Raw genomic sequence first — 15589 nt, 5'->3', positions numbered from 1 at the left:
GACTGAATGCATAACTGACTGAATGACTGAATGAGCGAGTGAGTGACGTGTCATCTATTGCAGCTGCAAAGCCGCCAAACAAAATAAAAAGAAATAATGTATCACAAATAAAAAGGAACAGCAGCGCTTTTATATTTTCTATATGCTCTATATATAGCAAGTGAGAATATAAATACTTTTGACTTTTTGTTATCTGCAGCGCATTTTGTGCGCTTTGACTTTGCTGTGTGTGTATATTGAGACAAAAGTATTGCCAGGCAACGAAGCGTACAAATGGAAATAAAATTTCATTTTGTTGCAAAAAATTATAGCCTTAGCGTTTGGACTGACCTCAATTTGTATACGACAGACAATGCGCACAGTCCGACGACGGCCAGGGTATGGCTTTGGGGCCAAGTCCAGCTTGGGTTGGGCGTCTTGTTGTGTGTAAATTTGTGAAATAATTTCAAGTTGAATGGCCATTCAGTGAGCATAAAAGCTGTTTGCCTAGCCGAAGCCCCAGCGTCGCTGCTGTGGGCATTTCAATGAGCTTCTCGAGTGTGAAAAATGTGTGTTTAGTTACGTCTGAGCGTGCTGGGGGGTGCTGAGCGAGCTGAGCGTTTCAAGTTCGCAAGCGAGATTGCTTACAAAAAGCTAAATGAAAATCAAAATTAAAATGAAAATGAAAACAATGTTGTGTATAATAAATAAATGAAAACGTGTAAATTGTAAATTGAATAATGAGAGATTCCATCAAATTCACAGCCGTTCATTGCTTTTGAAATGAGCTACAATGTTCGTTACTTTTCAAAATCATAATTAAAAATGAAAAACAGTTTCAATTTCAATTTAAAATGCTCAGCCAAGCCAAGCGATTCGCTTAACGCTTGTAGTGCTGATACATGCCATGCCCATAGCCCATGGGTGTGCTGCCCATGGCGCGTTCGGTAGCCTTCTCGATGCTCGCATAAACGCACCTGTAGCAGCACACGTAGGCCAAACATCACTTGAACAGTATGCGTCGAAAGGCGCGCCGGAAGTCCTTGTTGAATATGGTATAGATGGCCGGATTGAGCGCGGAGTTCATGTAGCCCAGCCAGAAGGCAATCGCGAACGCCGAGTCCGGAATGGTGCAGTGACTGCTACAGGCGGGCACAAGTATGTACAGAAAGAAGAACGGCAGCCAGCAGGCAATGAAGCTGCCCATGATGAGGCCCAAAATCAAAGTCGCACGTTTTTCCTTTTTGCGCGCTATGCGACGCTTTTCCTTCTCCGGATCGCGCGGCTTCGGCGTCTTGGGTATGGCTGGCTCCAGCTCTGTTTTGATAACCAATTCCTTGCTTTTGCTTAAAGCCGCCGCATTTTGTTTGGCCGTCGCCGCTGCAGCTGCCGCAGCTGCTGCTTTGGACTCGTTGCGACGCTGCTGCTTGGCCTTGCGCCCAAAAATGGGCTGACACAGGCGAAACTTGAGCGGCTTGACCACGGCACAGCGACTGACAACGCCCGAGTCCGAGCTGGAAGGATCGAATTCACTCACCATGTCCGTGTCAATGCCCACGGAGAGTGCGCGGCAACGCGCCGCAATAGGCGACACACGCAGCTCGTTGCCGCCGCCAGCCTGTGCTCTGGTTGCGCCTGTTGCGCCACTGTTGCCGGCAGCCAAGTTGGCGCCAGCGGCAGCATCGCTGGCCACGCTGCCGTTGTTGTTGTTCAGCACATTGTTGGTGCTCATGGAGGGCGGCACGGGCACGTTGAGGCCAATGCCATGGCCCGTTGCTATCGTGCTCACCTGCAACGTTTCCTTGGGCGATGTGGGCGTGTCGGCTGCTGCGTTGTTGTGCGCACTGTTGCTGCTGCCATTTGGGTTTGCTGCATAGGCGAGCGCTGTTTGCGCTGCCACCGCCTCCAGCTCGCCCGCTTCGGAGGTGGAAATGTCCGAGGCCAGATCCATGGTGACCGTGGGTATTTGCATCGGCAGCGTTGCGCTGTTCGGTGGTGTCTCAATGGTGGCAATTTGGCGCTGCTGATGCTGTTGCATTGCTGCAGCGCCGCTCGAGGATGGCATCGGTATGGTGCCTTTCTTGTTGGCGGTGGTGAAGCTCGTTACCTGCAAACGAAAAGAGCAAACAGTTAATGCAATGGCTACAAGCATTTCCCATTTGTGCACCCAAATCCTATTAACTCCGTTTACAAACGTGTCAGAGCGCAGCGATTACACAAACAAGCGCCAGACGCTGCACATTGGACTCGCAGCTTGGGTAGTGCATTTTACATTTCGTTCGTGCTGACTGCAAATACTTTAGACAAAATGCCAAGCAAACTATTTTTAGCTCACTCACTGCTAATTATCTTGCGTATTTTTATTGCCGCACATAAAGTCAGCTTACGCCCACTGTGCGTTGAGCAAAAGCAGCAACAACAATTACGCTTGCCAATTAACAGAGCTGACTAAAGCTGCAACGCACAAACGAAATTGCAGCAGCTGTAACTCTTTCTCCTTCTCACTCTCACTCTCTCGCTCTCTCTTTCTCTGTGTGTGTTAAGCTGTAGTTGGTTACTGCATTGCGCGTTTCTTTTGTTTGCACAAAATGGCGGTCAAGTGTCGTTGATATTGGCAGTTTGAGTTCTTTCATTTCATTTGTGCATGGGTGTGTGTGTGTGTTAGTATTTGTATTTGCGCTGCGCAACGCTTAATTGAAAATGCAAATTGTGAATAAATTGGCTATAAATGTGTTGCGTCTGCTCCATTGGCTCTGTAATTGCGCGCAATTTAGGACAGTAATTGCCACAACGTGTGCTTTCGAAATTCTTTGCACTCAATCAAGCTAACGCTGCTTAACTTTAATGCGATAATTTCCAGCTGCAAAACGTTCAGCTCGCTCTCGCTCTAACCGACGCCATTTTTGTTGAATAGCGCTTGGCACAATGGCGACCATCAGCGCGTACGGGCCACAATGCCAATGCACGTAACTGCACGCGCACAAATTTTATAGTTAGCTTCAAAAAATATTTTTCGCTCTCACTAAACTGGCATTAGCTAAGCTGAAGAGTAACACATAGTTTTGTTATATATAGCGTAGCTGGTTGATGAAAGCTTAAACAAAATTCATGGAATAATTATATTAAAAACTGCTGCCGTCAGGATTTGCTATCAATTTCAAACTTTGATAAGTCATAATTCAGCTGAAAAAAATCGGACTACAGTGTGTTATAGCTCAATCAATTCGTGAGAATCTAAATAATCAGTCGCTATTGTGTTTGATTCATGAAAAAATTGTTTTTGATAAAGTTATGGGAAGAAAATCAATACAGCAGTTTTGCATTTTGTTCAATTTTAAAGTGAGAGCAGTTATAACTCAACTAAAAAAAATCTGATTCATATATTCTATTCTATAAAATGTAGACGTAGCAATAATTATTCAAATGAGTATAAAAATGTATGATTTGAAAATTAGTTGACAAAGTTATGAACAAAAGAGTAAACAAACAAAACAACTTTCTGTGAAATAAAAATTTTTGATAAGCTATAACTCAGTGAAAAGACGTCCGATTGCAAAATTTCAAGCCTTGTTAGACTTGTGAGATGCATCTAAACAAAACTGCATTAAAATTTGAATATGTTAGGATTTTTGTTATTTTGGCAAAAAATGTGATGTTACCCCTTGCAAAAAATGCCAAAAATCGTCAAAATTTAAAACTCGTATAATCCAAAATGTAATAATGCAACTTTATTGTTAGCATCAAAACGAGCATAAAACAGTAAAATATTCAAGAATCGCTTAATTTATAACCAAGTTATGACTAAAAACTTGTCCCTGTTAAGCTATTTGATCTAAAAATTCTAAGGAAATAAATTATTTTTATTACATGTTGGCTCATATTAAATTGTTTACATTTTTTGCAAGTGTACGCTGCTGTTATGAAAAATAATATAGTGCGCACATTAAGCTAAAAAATATTGCGCATACGCCACATATGGCAGCTTAAAATGCGTGCTGCTGTCGCAGCATCGCAGCTTGTTCATTCAAATGACAAAAATTTGCATATACAGTGGCAGCTGGACAGCTTTGCGGTGGCTATTGCTCATCTTATCTGAGCCGGACGCCACTCGCCAGTCGCTTGCAGCATTTAATCAAAGCAGCAAAAAGCTAAAGCGTGTGAAAGAGAGCAAACAAACGAGCGAGCGAGCGAGCGAGCGTCGAGCTAATGTCACAGCTGTTTGGCTTGGATATGAGTTGGCAATATATTCGCATAATTTACTCACCTGTTCGTTGTTTGTTTTGCGCGGATGTTTTTTAATGCCGCGTCTGGCGCGCGCCTTGGCAGCAAAATAAATTCGTATATACACAAAGACCATAATGCAGCTGGGTATGTAGAAGGAGCCCAGCGCCGAATACAGCACATAACCAATGTCCTCGCTTAGCTGCAACAGCAAACAAACAAACGAAAAAAAACAGAGTAAGTGAGTGAGAGAGAAAACGATAAATAATGTATAAGTTGTGTGATTTATTACATTTTGTGTGTGTGTGTGTAGCTCAATCGATTACACACAGCAAAGATTCTTAATCAATTTTTCATTTAAGCCAACAGAACTGTAAACTGTAAACATGCCAAGCTTTAAATTTAATATTTTATCGATTCGCACTGCACTTGCATCGAGAGCGACAAAATCTGTGCATTTAAAGCTATTAAACTAATGATGTTAAAGCCACTAAACTGTGGCTACCACACTCGCTTTTTGTAAATTGCTGCAATCTGCTATTATCCCATTGATGATTATTTCTCTCTCTCTCTCTCTCTATCTGCAGTTAGAATCAGAGCCAGGCATGTGCCTGCAAGGCAACAATTTACAAGTAAATTGAATGCAAAAGCTGCTCAACTTGTGAGCTTTTTATCCACTTAGCAACTTACTTTCATATACAACGCTGTACGTTTTTTTTTTGAAGGTTTTTATTTCATCTGTAGAACCTTGAGGGATTTTTGGCTTGCATAGTTATTGAGTGCATTAGACTGATTTACTATAGAAATGGCTAGCTGCTGGCATTTGCAAAATGCTTTGTCAGTTGTGTGTCTGTCGTTTCGTTCTGCCTGCCTGCCGTGAAAAATGTGCAAAAAATGCAAAGTGCACGATTTGAACGGAAATTTCATAAAACTAAATGAAGTAAAAATATTAAATTACAGTGCACAAAAGCCAGTCAGCCAGTCAGCAAGCTGCCTGGTGAGTCCATCTTTGGCGCAAGTCAAGTGCATAAATATAAAACTTGCTGCTGCTGTGGTGAGTGGTGGGGGGTTGCCGCTTTTTCTGCAGTTGCATTTCATTTATTTAAAGCTGGCGGAATTAAATTGCCTTAATGTTTTTGATGCTGGGTGCTCAGCTGGGTTAACTGCCGCTCGCCGTGAACTCTTCACAAAATTATGCAAATTAAGTGTTTTGATGAAAAGCATACACCAAAGTGCACTTGATGCGGCGAGGAGATTGCACAAGAGCCAAAGTTTCGTTTAACATTTTTTCGTTTTTCATGTGGCTGTGTGTTTTGCGCTTTTTGGCCATTGTTGTTGTTGCTGCTGTGCTGCTGCCGTTGCGCATAATGAAAGGCCTTTAAAGGTCTCAGCGTTAGCTTGTCGCTGCTGTTGTTGCTTACACCGCACAAAAGCCATGCAACATCTTTTGTTGCTGGCCGACGACATGAAAGCCCCACAGCTTTAAGTTAATGCTTGCAGGTGCATTTACTATAAACTTTATAGCACACACACTCACACACACACACACACACGTATATTTCAACGCCAGCAGTTTGTAATGCAAACGAAATTTATTTAACTTGTAATCCGCTTATATGCAAGCAAAGTTGGTAGCTAACATACAAATTGAATTTTTGAATAGTTGCACTCGCTTGAGCCTGCTGCGGCGCTGGCTCAAGTGCAGCGCCCGGCTTATCAGCCATAAGCCACTGTCACAGCCGCAGCAGCAAGCGACTGACAGCCGAAAGCTGCGACTATATAAACTTTATCCCCAGCCATATAAGGCCGCCAAGCAGTCGTGCATATAAATTCTGAGAACACTGCGCAGAGCAGCGCAGCGCAGCGTCTTGCACAAGTTGCCGCAACAAAATAAGCATAAAGTATTAAGCGTTGAGTATAATATTGCCAAAATACACACACACACACACACACGCGCAAGAGCTCAAGTATGTGCATCAGCAGGCGGCAGGGGCCAATAGCCACTTAAGCTGGGGCTGTCTGCTATTTCAGCTTATTGCCAAGAGGCAACTGCTGCTGCTGCTGCTGCTGCAGCTATTGTTGCAACAGCAGCATAATAAATCGACTCATCATTTACGGTTTACTGTTGATATATTGACAGCATTTGTCAGCGCCCCTGCATAGTTCTCGTTTCAGCGATATAGTTTACAAAATTTAATGCCTTGCCTTGCGGCAATGTTGCAGCACTTTAAGCAAAGTATGCATAAAAGGATTTTTGCATAAAAAATCACTTGCAATTTATGATGCGCTACAAAGTAGAAGCCATCAACAAAAGCAACCAGAGACTTGAAGCACTTAGCGTGTAATCTAAAAGTTACTTTAACTAACTTTAATTTGCATACAAAGTTGCATTCAATTGGCTGCAATTTATTAACTGCAATTTTCTTTAATAAACTACTAAGTAGCGCTCATCGGTTGGAGCTTACACAGCTAAGTGTGCAGAAAACTTTTATGGTAGGCATAAGCGTTACTCATACGCCATGTTGACGCTGTTAGGCACGTAATTCCAACACCTGTAGGTTGCTGGAATCCGCATTTATAACTAAGGCAACAGCTTTACCCATGCTGCGTATACGTAACATTTCTTTTTTGTGCGATTCCCTTTTTTCGTTGCTTTGTGCTGCGTACAAACCTCGGCAGCTTACAATAAATTGTCAACTGTGCGTGCCGGCAGCATTTGCATGCGGATTTAATGTAATTGAAAAGTTTGCACGCCTGCATTTGGCGCTGTTAGCCATTTGCTTCGTTCTCTACGCTTTCTTTCATTCTTTTGCTTTATTCTGCTGCTCGCGCTGTTAAGCTAAGTTGCATTTGCGCTAATTTGCAGATTCTCAAATTGCGCTGAGCGCTTTTGTTTATTTCAAGTTGCTATTGCTCGTTGCTGTTGCCGTTGCCCGTTGCTCTTGTGTCGAGTTGCGCAAAAGGAAAAATAATTATGCTGCAATTTTTAATTAAATAGCAATGAAAATTGCTGATGTTGTTCTTGCTCTACTGCAGAGCTTAAGCTGCTGGAAACAAAAACTCATTATGGGCGACCAAAATCGTTAGGGTCCGCCCAGCAGCAGCAGCAGCCACGTCGAAGCCAGTTTGAAGTAAATTTGTATATAAAAAGGAACACTGACAATGACAAGAAGTTTAACGACACGACGACGACGACGATGGCAGCAGCAAGTAAAAAGTGTTGATGAACACAACAGAAGCCTGACAGCCAGTCAAGCAGTATGAGCAATGAAAATGAGGGCAAAGTGCACAGAATTTATTGGAATGTAAACACAAGGCGGCAAATTGAAATCAACGTAATTAAAACCCATAAAATCGCAGCACGTGGCGTATGAGCAATGCTTAAAGCCATAAGAACAATTTAAAGTCTCAATGTGGCCTGCAGGCGCTTGACTTGGCCAAAAATCAGTTAGTGCGAAATAATGAAATAAAATAAGTACGCGCAGCTAAACAAAAAATCTCGTTTTAAACACACAAAAGAATTTCAATCCGAATCGTTGCTGAAAGTTTGCGCAGCAAGCAAAGCAAAAATTCTACAAGTGTGTATGTGTGTGCGTGTGTGTGTGTGTGTAGAAAAAAGTGCGTTGCGCCCGAGGACTGCCAGCTAAAAAAAACATAGAAATGGGCGTGGACATGCGCAAGGGCGCGCGGCTGTCATCATCAGCATTGTTGTGTGCGCTTTTCATTCCTTTCTTATTTTTTGTTTGTTTTTTTTTTCTTTTCTACGCTTTGCTTGTTGTGCTTATTGTAGTTATTGTTGCTGCTGCTGCTGCAGCTGCAGCAAGTTTTTACACAGCAATAAGCAAAGACTCAGCGTTGACGTGGCACGCAGCTAGCTGCAAAGCTGGACCCCACAAGGACGATACCATTGAAACAATCAATAAATCTAAAGTGCGACAACAGACTGCCAAGAAAACTAGTGAGAGCGCGCACTCGCGTTTTCGTTAGCTTTGACAATGTTGTCAGTACTTGAGCAGCAGCTGCTCCCCATCCCGCGCGTCTTGACCTTTAGTTGCTTTTGGGCAAGAACCAGCATGTACTCGTAGCTATTTGCATTGGCAGCATTGCTGTCATTTGTGCTGCTGCTGCTCTAGTTTGTAGCTGTTCAGTGAAGCAGCCATTTTGTAGTTTGCACTGCCAATTTGCCTGGCAGTTTCCTTTTACGCTCTTAGACTTGGACTTAAACTTGGGGTTGGGGTTGCTGCTATTAGACTTGCTTGCATTTCAATTGACTGCTTTCTTTTGCGCCATTGCTGACTTGATTTGCTTTGGCATTTCCCATTTTCACATTTCCGCTACTTCATGCGTCATGAACGAAAATCAATTGCACTGCCATAAACCAAAGGCAACAAGCAGCAGCAAAAGCAACGACAATGCAATGCGCTTCAAAAATTATGCAATTGAACTATTAACTAAGCCTTAATTACCAAAGCTACTCAGTATGCCTTTCTATTGCTCTTTTTATATTACTTTGCACTCAAAACAATAAGTAAACTTATTTTATTGCTTGCGCATCGCTTAATGTTCAACACGCGTTGTAATTAAATTTCCAGACATCAGCAGCGTCATCGCACTTTAAATATAATTTATTGCTCTACAGATTTTGTCATGCCAAAAATTGTTGATATTTTTTTGCTTTATTATTAAAAATTTATTGCTGCCAACTGCTTGTTTTACAAGCCGCGCATTAAATCGATAAAGTCTGCCATATCGGATCTATGCTATGCGCTTATTATTATTACTGCTGGTTGGTTGGCTGGCTGGCTGGCAGTTCGTTATTGTTGCTTAATTGCGGCTAACGGCATGCTTCATTAAATTGCAATTTGCTGGCTGCCTGGCTGTTGTTGTTGCTTTTTTATAACAAAGCCTTGTGCTAAGCCGCGGAAATGCATTGAGCGCCATTTTGGGGTCGTGCGCAGAAAAGTAGGCAACGCGCAAAATGAAATAAAAAATATAGAGCAAGTTGGCATTAAGCTAGAGGCTTTTTAATTGCGGTCGGCAGTTTTATGGTTTTATTATTTGATATTGTTGTTGCAAAAACAACAACAACAACAATAAGCAATGTAGACTCGTCGCATTTGCCAGCTTGACACTTCCGCTGCGTAACGGGCGCTTTTATTGCGCGTTCTGATATTTTTAATGGCAACCACTTTATGCTGATTGCCTGACCGACTGCCTACCCCACACACACACACACACAACAATAACAATCATGCATACAAACACACAGACGTTGCCCACTTAATATTATCGTAAAAATAAAAACCACAGCCCACCAACTGTTGCTGCATAAATGTATACAAATGTATTTTGCCTATTGCAATGGCCATTGGTCGTCGTCGCTGGCTGTTGTTTTTTATTTTTGTTTTATTTTTTATGTCGCTGATCGCTTTTGGCGGAAATTGCTTGTTGACACGCAGACGCGATATGCAAGCGCCTTTTGCCCTGGAAACTTCGCCAATGCACTATGGGGAATATTTCCATTTTTCGTATATAAAGTCATTAGCTGCTAAATTTTGATTAATGTTGCCGCGTTATACATGTTGCCGCAAACAATTACGATTTGCATAGCGTTTTATTAGATTACCGGTACGAGCAGCGCTAATGACTTTATTTTTGGCTATTTTATAGGTTGTTACTGCTGTTGCTGCTGTCATGATAGGCAAATGGTTAAAGTTATTGATTTAACGCCCATTGATTTTGGGCAATAAATAGCTGCTGGCCCAAAATGAAATGAAATGAAATGTGTAATTAATGCTAGCTCTACGCTCTACGCTCTAATGACCGCCCACATAAATATCGCAATAAGCTAATGGAGCTATTGCGCTAGTCCAAAAATGGCATATAATTAATTTTCATGCTGTCTATGCATGCTACACACATGTATGTGTGTGTTTGCTGTTTGGCATTGCTTATGTATGACTGCCTAGGGTGAAAATGTATGATAATATTATGCTTTTAACCACAATGTCGCATACATTGTTAATCATTTGCAGTTGCCAGCATAGCATTGTAACAAATTGCTGCCAAATTGTTGTTTTCGAGCACACACACACACACACACACACACAGGCACACTAACATGCATGTACGCATCGTTAATTTCAACAGTAAATTAAATACAAGCATCCTTGAATTGAGCCAACAAGCCAAGATTCTAGCCTGGACCCCAAAAGTGTTCAAAGCAGGCAGCTAACTGCCTTTGGCTAAATGCAAATGTGTCTGTGTCTGTGTCTGTGTCGCTGCCAAGCCAATTGGAAATTTTAAATGGTCTATCACTAGGCCAACCCAGTAGGTCAACAGTGGCAAGGCATAAAATAATTACACTGTTTTCAAATGGCTAACAAATCATGTTTGGTTGCAGCACGGCCGGCCGGCAACAAGCTAATGCAACAGCAACAGCAACAAAGCTGTACAAATTTTAACGCTCAATGGTTATTGGCGCTGGCAAACTGCATGTGTGTGTGTGTGCGTGTGTGTGGGTGAGTAACGTTGCCAGTTGGTGGCGAGCTTGTGGTGCTCAAGTCTAGAACAAACAGCATGACACTTGTGAGCCAAACAAATGAACAACTGCGGGCATGAGCCATGCACAAGCTGCCCATTGGGTAACTGTCAATGTGCCACACACATGTGGGTGTGTGCGTTAGTGTGTGTGTGTGTGTGTGTGTGTGTGTGAGGCAGTCGACCGCAACGACAGCAACTGCTACAACTGCAGAGCGCATTGCTGTTGCTGTTGCTGTTGTTATTGCTGTTGACCATCTCTTAACAAGCAAAACTGTTTTCCAGTGCACACGCAATTTTCATTGTTGTTTTGGCTTGTGGCCTGCTGACCGCTGCCGTCTCTACTCGACTGCTGCTGCTGCTGCTCTGCTCTGCTGCTGTGGCACATTATTTATGGCCTTAAATACACAAGTATGCAATGCAAATAATGCCAATCGTGTTGCCTGCATTATTAAATTTCAATATTTGTTTTTGTTTTGCCAACACACACGCATTGCATAATTGAGGCTTTTGTTTCAATTGCCATTTGCTAAATATTTAATTATTTCATTTTGTTGTTGCTGTCGAGCTGTTGCTTAAGCTAGAGCACTTAAGTGGCAGTTGTTAGTTGTTGCTGCTATTTTTGGTTATTTTATTTTTATCGTTTGCATTGTTTGCGCATTAAGCGCAACTAATTTAATGGCTGGCAATTCATTATTATTATTATTGTTGTTGCTGTTGTTGTTGCATTGTCAATGAATCAATGCACATATTGGTCAAGCAGTGGCGACCACTGCGAGCAACCACAGCGATTGCCAGTTTCAATTTATTTATACGCCTGCTTGTTGTTTTTAAAATTGCTAATTAATTGCTGTAGCTGTTGCTGTTGGTGTTGCTGTGGCAGTTGCGTCGCTGGCTTTAAATTGTTGTAGCGCAATGTGTTGCAGGCACGCGAGGCATGCAGTTCGTACCGTTTTGTTATTGCAACAAAATTCCGTTAATAATTTCATTTTAATTTTTCATTAATTTCCTTAAATGGCAATTGACACGATACACACAAAAGTGTTGCATACGATATTTAAATAGAATTACTCGTGTGGCAGTTGCATGTTTTAAATGCGTTAAGCGTGTGCGCGCAACTAAACGCTAACTAAAGCAACAACTAATTAGAGCGCTAATTAACGTTATTAAAATACAGCAACCTTGCTACTGCTGCTGCTGCAACGCGTTGTGAGGCGTCAAGGCAAATGCCAAAGCGATTGCGAACAGGGCGCAGCAGCAGCAGCAGCAGCAGCTGCTAGCAGCAAAGCGGACGTAGGGGAGTAAGCTGCTCATTAAAAGCACATTTAAGATGTTTACAAACGTGTTCCAAGACGCCAACACACACACACACACACACACACACACGCAGACAAACACATGTATTTACACAGACTTGGCAATTTTAGAAACTACAGCAGCAGCAGCAGCCGGAAACGGAAGTCTGTGTTAGCTGCCACGCATATATGCGAGCTGAAGTGGAAATTCGAGGCTGATCTTTATTTAGTTATTTCTGTTGTTTCGTTTTCGTTTCGCTTTTTTGGGGTTGGCCAAAAATCTGAGCTGTACATTTGATTGGCTCTAATGGTCGTCGCTGCACGCTGAAGGGAAAACTTTACTTTAATTGACAGCAAAAAGCAATTTGCCTCATTACAAGCGAACACGAGCGTAATTAAATGCTGCCCTCGGGGTGCCCAAAATGAAACGACGACATTCAGCTCATTGCCCATTATCCATATAGAAAAAAAAGAATGAAGCGCAAAACGTGCAGCGACACCCAAAAGCTGAGGCAGGCAGTCTTGAATGTGAGACACACACACATACACACAGCTATACTTATGTATATAGCAGGCAAAAGCACAAAAGGGTCAGAGCTACAAAATGGCGTGGCGGACATGCGATTTAGTTTCTTATTTGACACTTTTCGCTTTGCTGCTATCTTTTTGTTGGTTTAAGGCAGCAGCAGCATATACAATTTCATTGTGGCTGTGAAGCGGAAATGGCTAAAGCAAGAAGAAATAGCATGGAATAAAATGGGGAGCGGCTGCAGTTGGCGCAAATGTCATTTAAAGGGCATTAAATGCCAACTAAACCGCATTTAAAGTTGAGTTAAAGTTCAGCACTGATTTGACCAGCAAGTGACATAATTATTACACCCAACCAAAGAAAAACAAAGAGGGAGGCTCAAGTGGTTAGCTGGACATGTGCTTAAGGTTGTGGCGCCAGTTTCCGCTTGTGGCTGCTAGTTTATGTGCACGTGGCTTTGGCAGCCGCCTATGGGCGTGTCCCTTTTTTCTTTGGATTTACGAGCCACTATACTACACTCGTTTGTCAGCCATATAAAAGTGCCGCCCAGTTGTTATTATTATCTGCTGCTGCTTGCTTCGCCGCTGGCCATATTTAATTTAATAAACCGCACAATGAGCCAAATGGAAAAGCAAAAGCAAAGAGCAGCCAAAGCAAAACTTTAAGCGTATCATTAAGCGCTCGCAGCGACAAGTTTTTTTTTCTGTTGGTTGTTGATGTTTGTTGTTAGGCAATGTAAATATTGAAATCTACAACCTTTGACCCGCATGACAAAAAGAAGCAACAGAGAAAGAAAAACTTTCTCCACACCCAACAGCAACAACAACAATGAGAATGTCTTGCATACAAAAATTTGTGGGCGTTGCTGAAGAGATTTGTAAACAACATTCTGTGGCAAACATTTAGGCGTCACTTGCTACATATATATACATATATATATGTATGTCTGTATATATTGACAAAAGCACAAGCTTGAGCTGTTGTCTACGGTTTCAGTTACACTTAGACTACAACAGCATTTAGACATTGTGCGGCTGCTGCTTTAAGGCGCAGCTATTTTTGCTCTGTTTTTATTGCCCTGTCTGTCTGTCTGTCTGACAAGGAAGTATTTGTTACATTTTTGGGGCGTTAGGTTATTCTTGTGGTGTCTGGCCTTTTGGCTGAGAGCAGAAGGTTTAGTGGATTATAGAATTTTTATGAAGCGTATAATGTGAAAAATGAGCAAATGAGTCTTAAAGTTTAGCCAAATATCCTTGAACCTTAAGCAGCGGCGGCAACGGCAGCTTGAGCTCATTCACTCATTTTTTCATAAATATTTGCGGTTGACATCGATTTGCATCAAATGAGTGCGATTTGCAGATAAAATGTGCGCTCTACCAAATAAGAATTGTTCGAAATGTTTCGTTAGCTATTTCACAATAACAAGCGCACAATACAACAAAAAAAATAAAGGAAAGAAACAGAGAAAAAAATTTATTACAACTGTCAAGTGTATGGCCGGCAGATACTTTACGGCTGTCGCCAGACTGTCAGTGGAACCCAAAGAAAATTGTATGGCTGGCAAAGCGTAACAATCTCCAGGCCACGCTTTTTTTTTATTTCGTTTTCATGCCCAGCAATTTTACACACACACACACACAGACAGACGAACACACATACAGTTACAGTAAATAGACAGGCTTGTGATTGCTGTGCACTTTTTGAAATGTTGCCCTGGGCCCCTACTCATTGCTCTCTGCTCTGCTCTGCTGTATTTGCTATGCGTAGTTATTTCTGATCATAAAATCAATATGCGCATACTAAAATTTTATTTCTTTAGAATTTGTGTACGAATTTGTGCGCATTGTTTTTGCTGCCTTCGTTTTTTTCTTGCTGCTGCTTCTGTTGCTTTGTTTTGCTTTGTAGTCCATTTAATTCATGCCATGGTGAAAGGACCTTGCTCGCTTTCAGGCTCAATACGGCACATGTTTTGTCCATTTAGCCATGTGACATATTTTTTTGCTGCCTGTTGTTGTTGTTTTGGCACTTTGTGTGCTAATACGCGCTAAAAAAAAAATGTTAGAGCCATGTGTTTGTATTCGAATAATTCAAATTGCTTTGAGCGTGGCAAATATATCGTTTGCATTTGTTTAAAGCTGCACACACAGTGCGTATGCTTAATAGCTGATTGGCATTACATTATGTAGCTTATGCATAACGACCACAATGTGTGTTTACTTGTAGCCAACACTAATTGCAGCAACGAGCAGCCAAGTTACTTTGTTTTGTTGTTGTCATTATCTCGTTTAAGGCATTCAATACAAATTGGTAATATCTCATTTGGATTTTGGGACTGAGTGTCGCACGCTTGCCACAACTTGTTTGCCAAGCTTGTTGTTATTACATCGACGCTTGTGTTTGTGACAGTCAAACAAGACACGCACACACATACAGAGAGACATGCATACTTACATGTGAAACGTGCTTGGCTGCCAAGTGCTTCAGCAACAGCAGCGCAGAGCTGAAGACAACTGCTTGGCTGGCTGGCTGACTGGCTGGGCTACTTGTGCGCTATCATTTCGCATTTGAGTGACCAAATGTCAAATTTACAAGAGTGTACACTTATTTCATTTACAGATTTATGGCTGCTGCTGCTACCTCAATTTGAAAAGCTGGCAGCGCTGGCTTTCTTGCAATGCGCTGACAGCAATTTCCGCCAACAATTGTTGAAAGCCAAACGGCAGCTTATGTGACAAGCAGCAGCAGCAGCGACGAGCGTTCGCTATGCGTTATTTCCTTTGCACTATTTTTGTAGCTGCATTCCAATTGCAATGGATCGCACTTCAGCTGCAGCATGTCAACGCAGTTGCCTCTTCACTCAGCGTGCGGAATTGTCGTTGTCGTTGTTGCTGCTGTTGTTGTTGTTGTTGTTGCTGCATTTTCCAGTTGATTGCTTGTCAGATCGCAAAAAGCCAAAGCTCGCATACGCAAACAAAGTTATTTGTTTGCAACGCTAGCAGATATGATGTGACATCAACACATACGA

At 42.1% G+C, this 15589-nt stretch overlaps 1 protein-coding gene across 2 annotated transcripts in view; it reads right to left on the bottom strand.

The window, feature by feature from the left end:
- Positions 1–759: 759 nt before the first annotated feature.
- LOC108602339 (alpha-2 adrenergic receptor) overlaps positions 760–15589 on the bottom strand; it is a 35767-nt gene continuing 20937 nt past the window's right edge. The window contains exons 2-4 of one of the 2 annotated variants that reach the window (XM_017990429.1): positions 4244–4402; positions 1517–2086; positions 760–1429 (exon numbers count right to left, since the gene is read on the bottom strand). In XM_017990429.1, the coding sequence (XP_017845918.1) occupies positions 983–1429; positions 1517–2086; positions 4244–4402 (1176 nt within the window). In that variant the 3' untranslated portion in view covers positions 760–982. Of the gene's footprint in view, positions 2087–4243; positions 4403–15589 lie in introns of both variants that reach the window. The other variant, XM_017990428.1, reaches the window with a different exon arrangement.

The sequence above is a fragment of the Drosophila busckii genome, chromosome 3R (genome assembly GCF_011750605.1).
Source record: "Drosophila busckii strain San Diego stock center, stock number 13000-0081.31 chromosome 3R, ASM1175060v1, whole genome shotgun sequence".
Lineage (NCBI taxonomy): Eukaryota > Metazoa > Arthropoda > Insecta > Diptera > Drosophilidae > Drosophila > Drosophila busckii.
The sequence above is the reverse complement of the archived record's forward strand: the minus strand, read 5'-3'. Positions and strand labels throughout refer to the sequence as shown.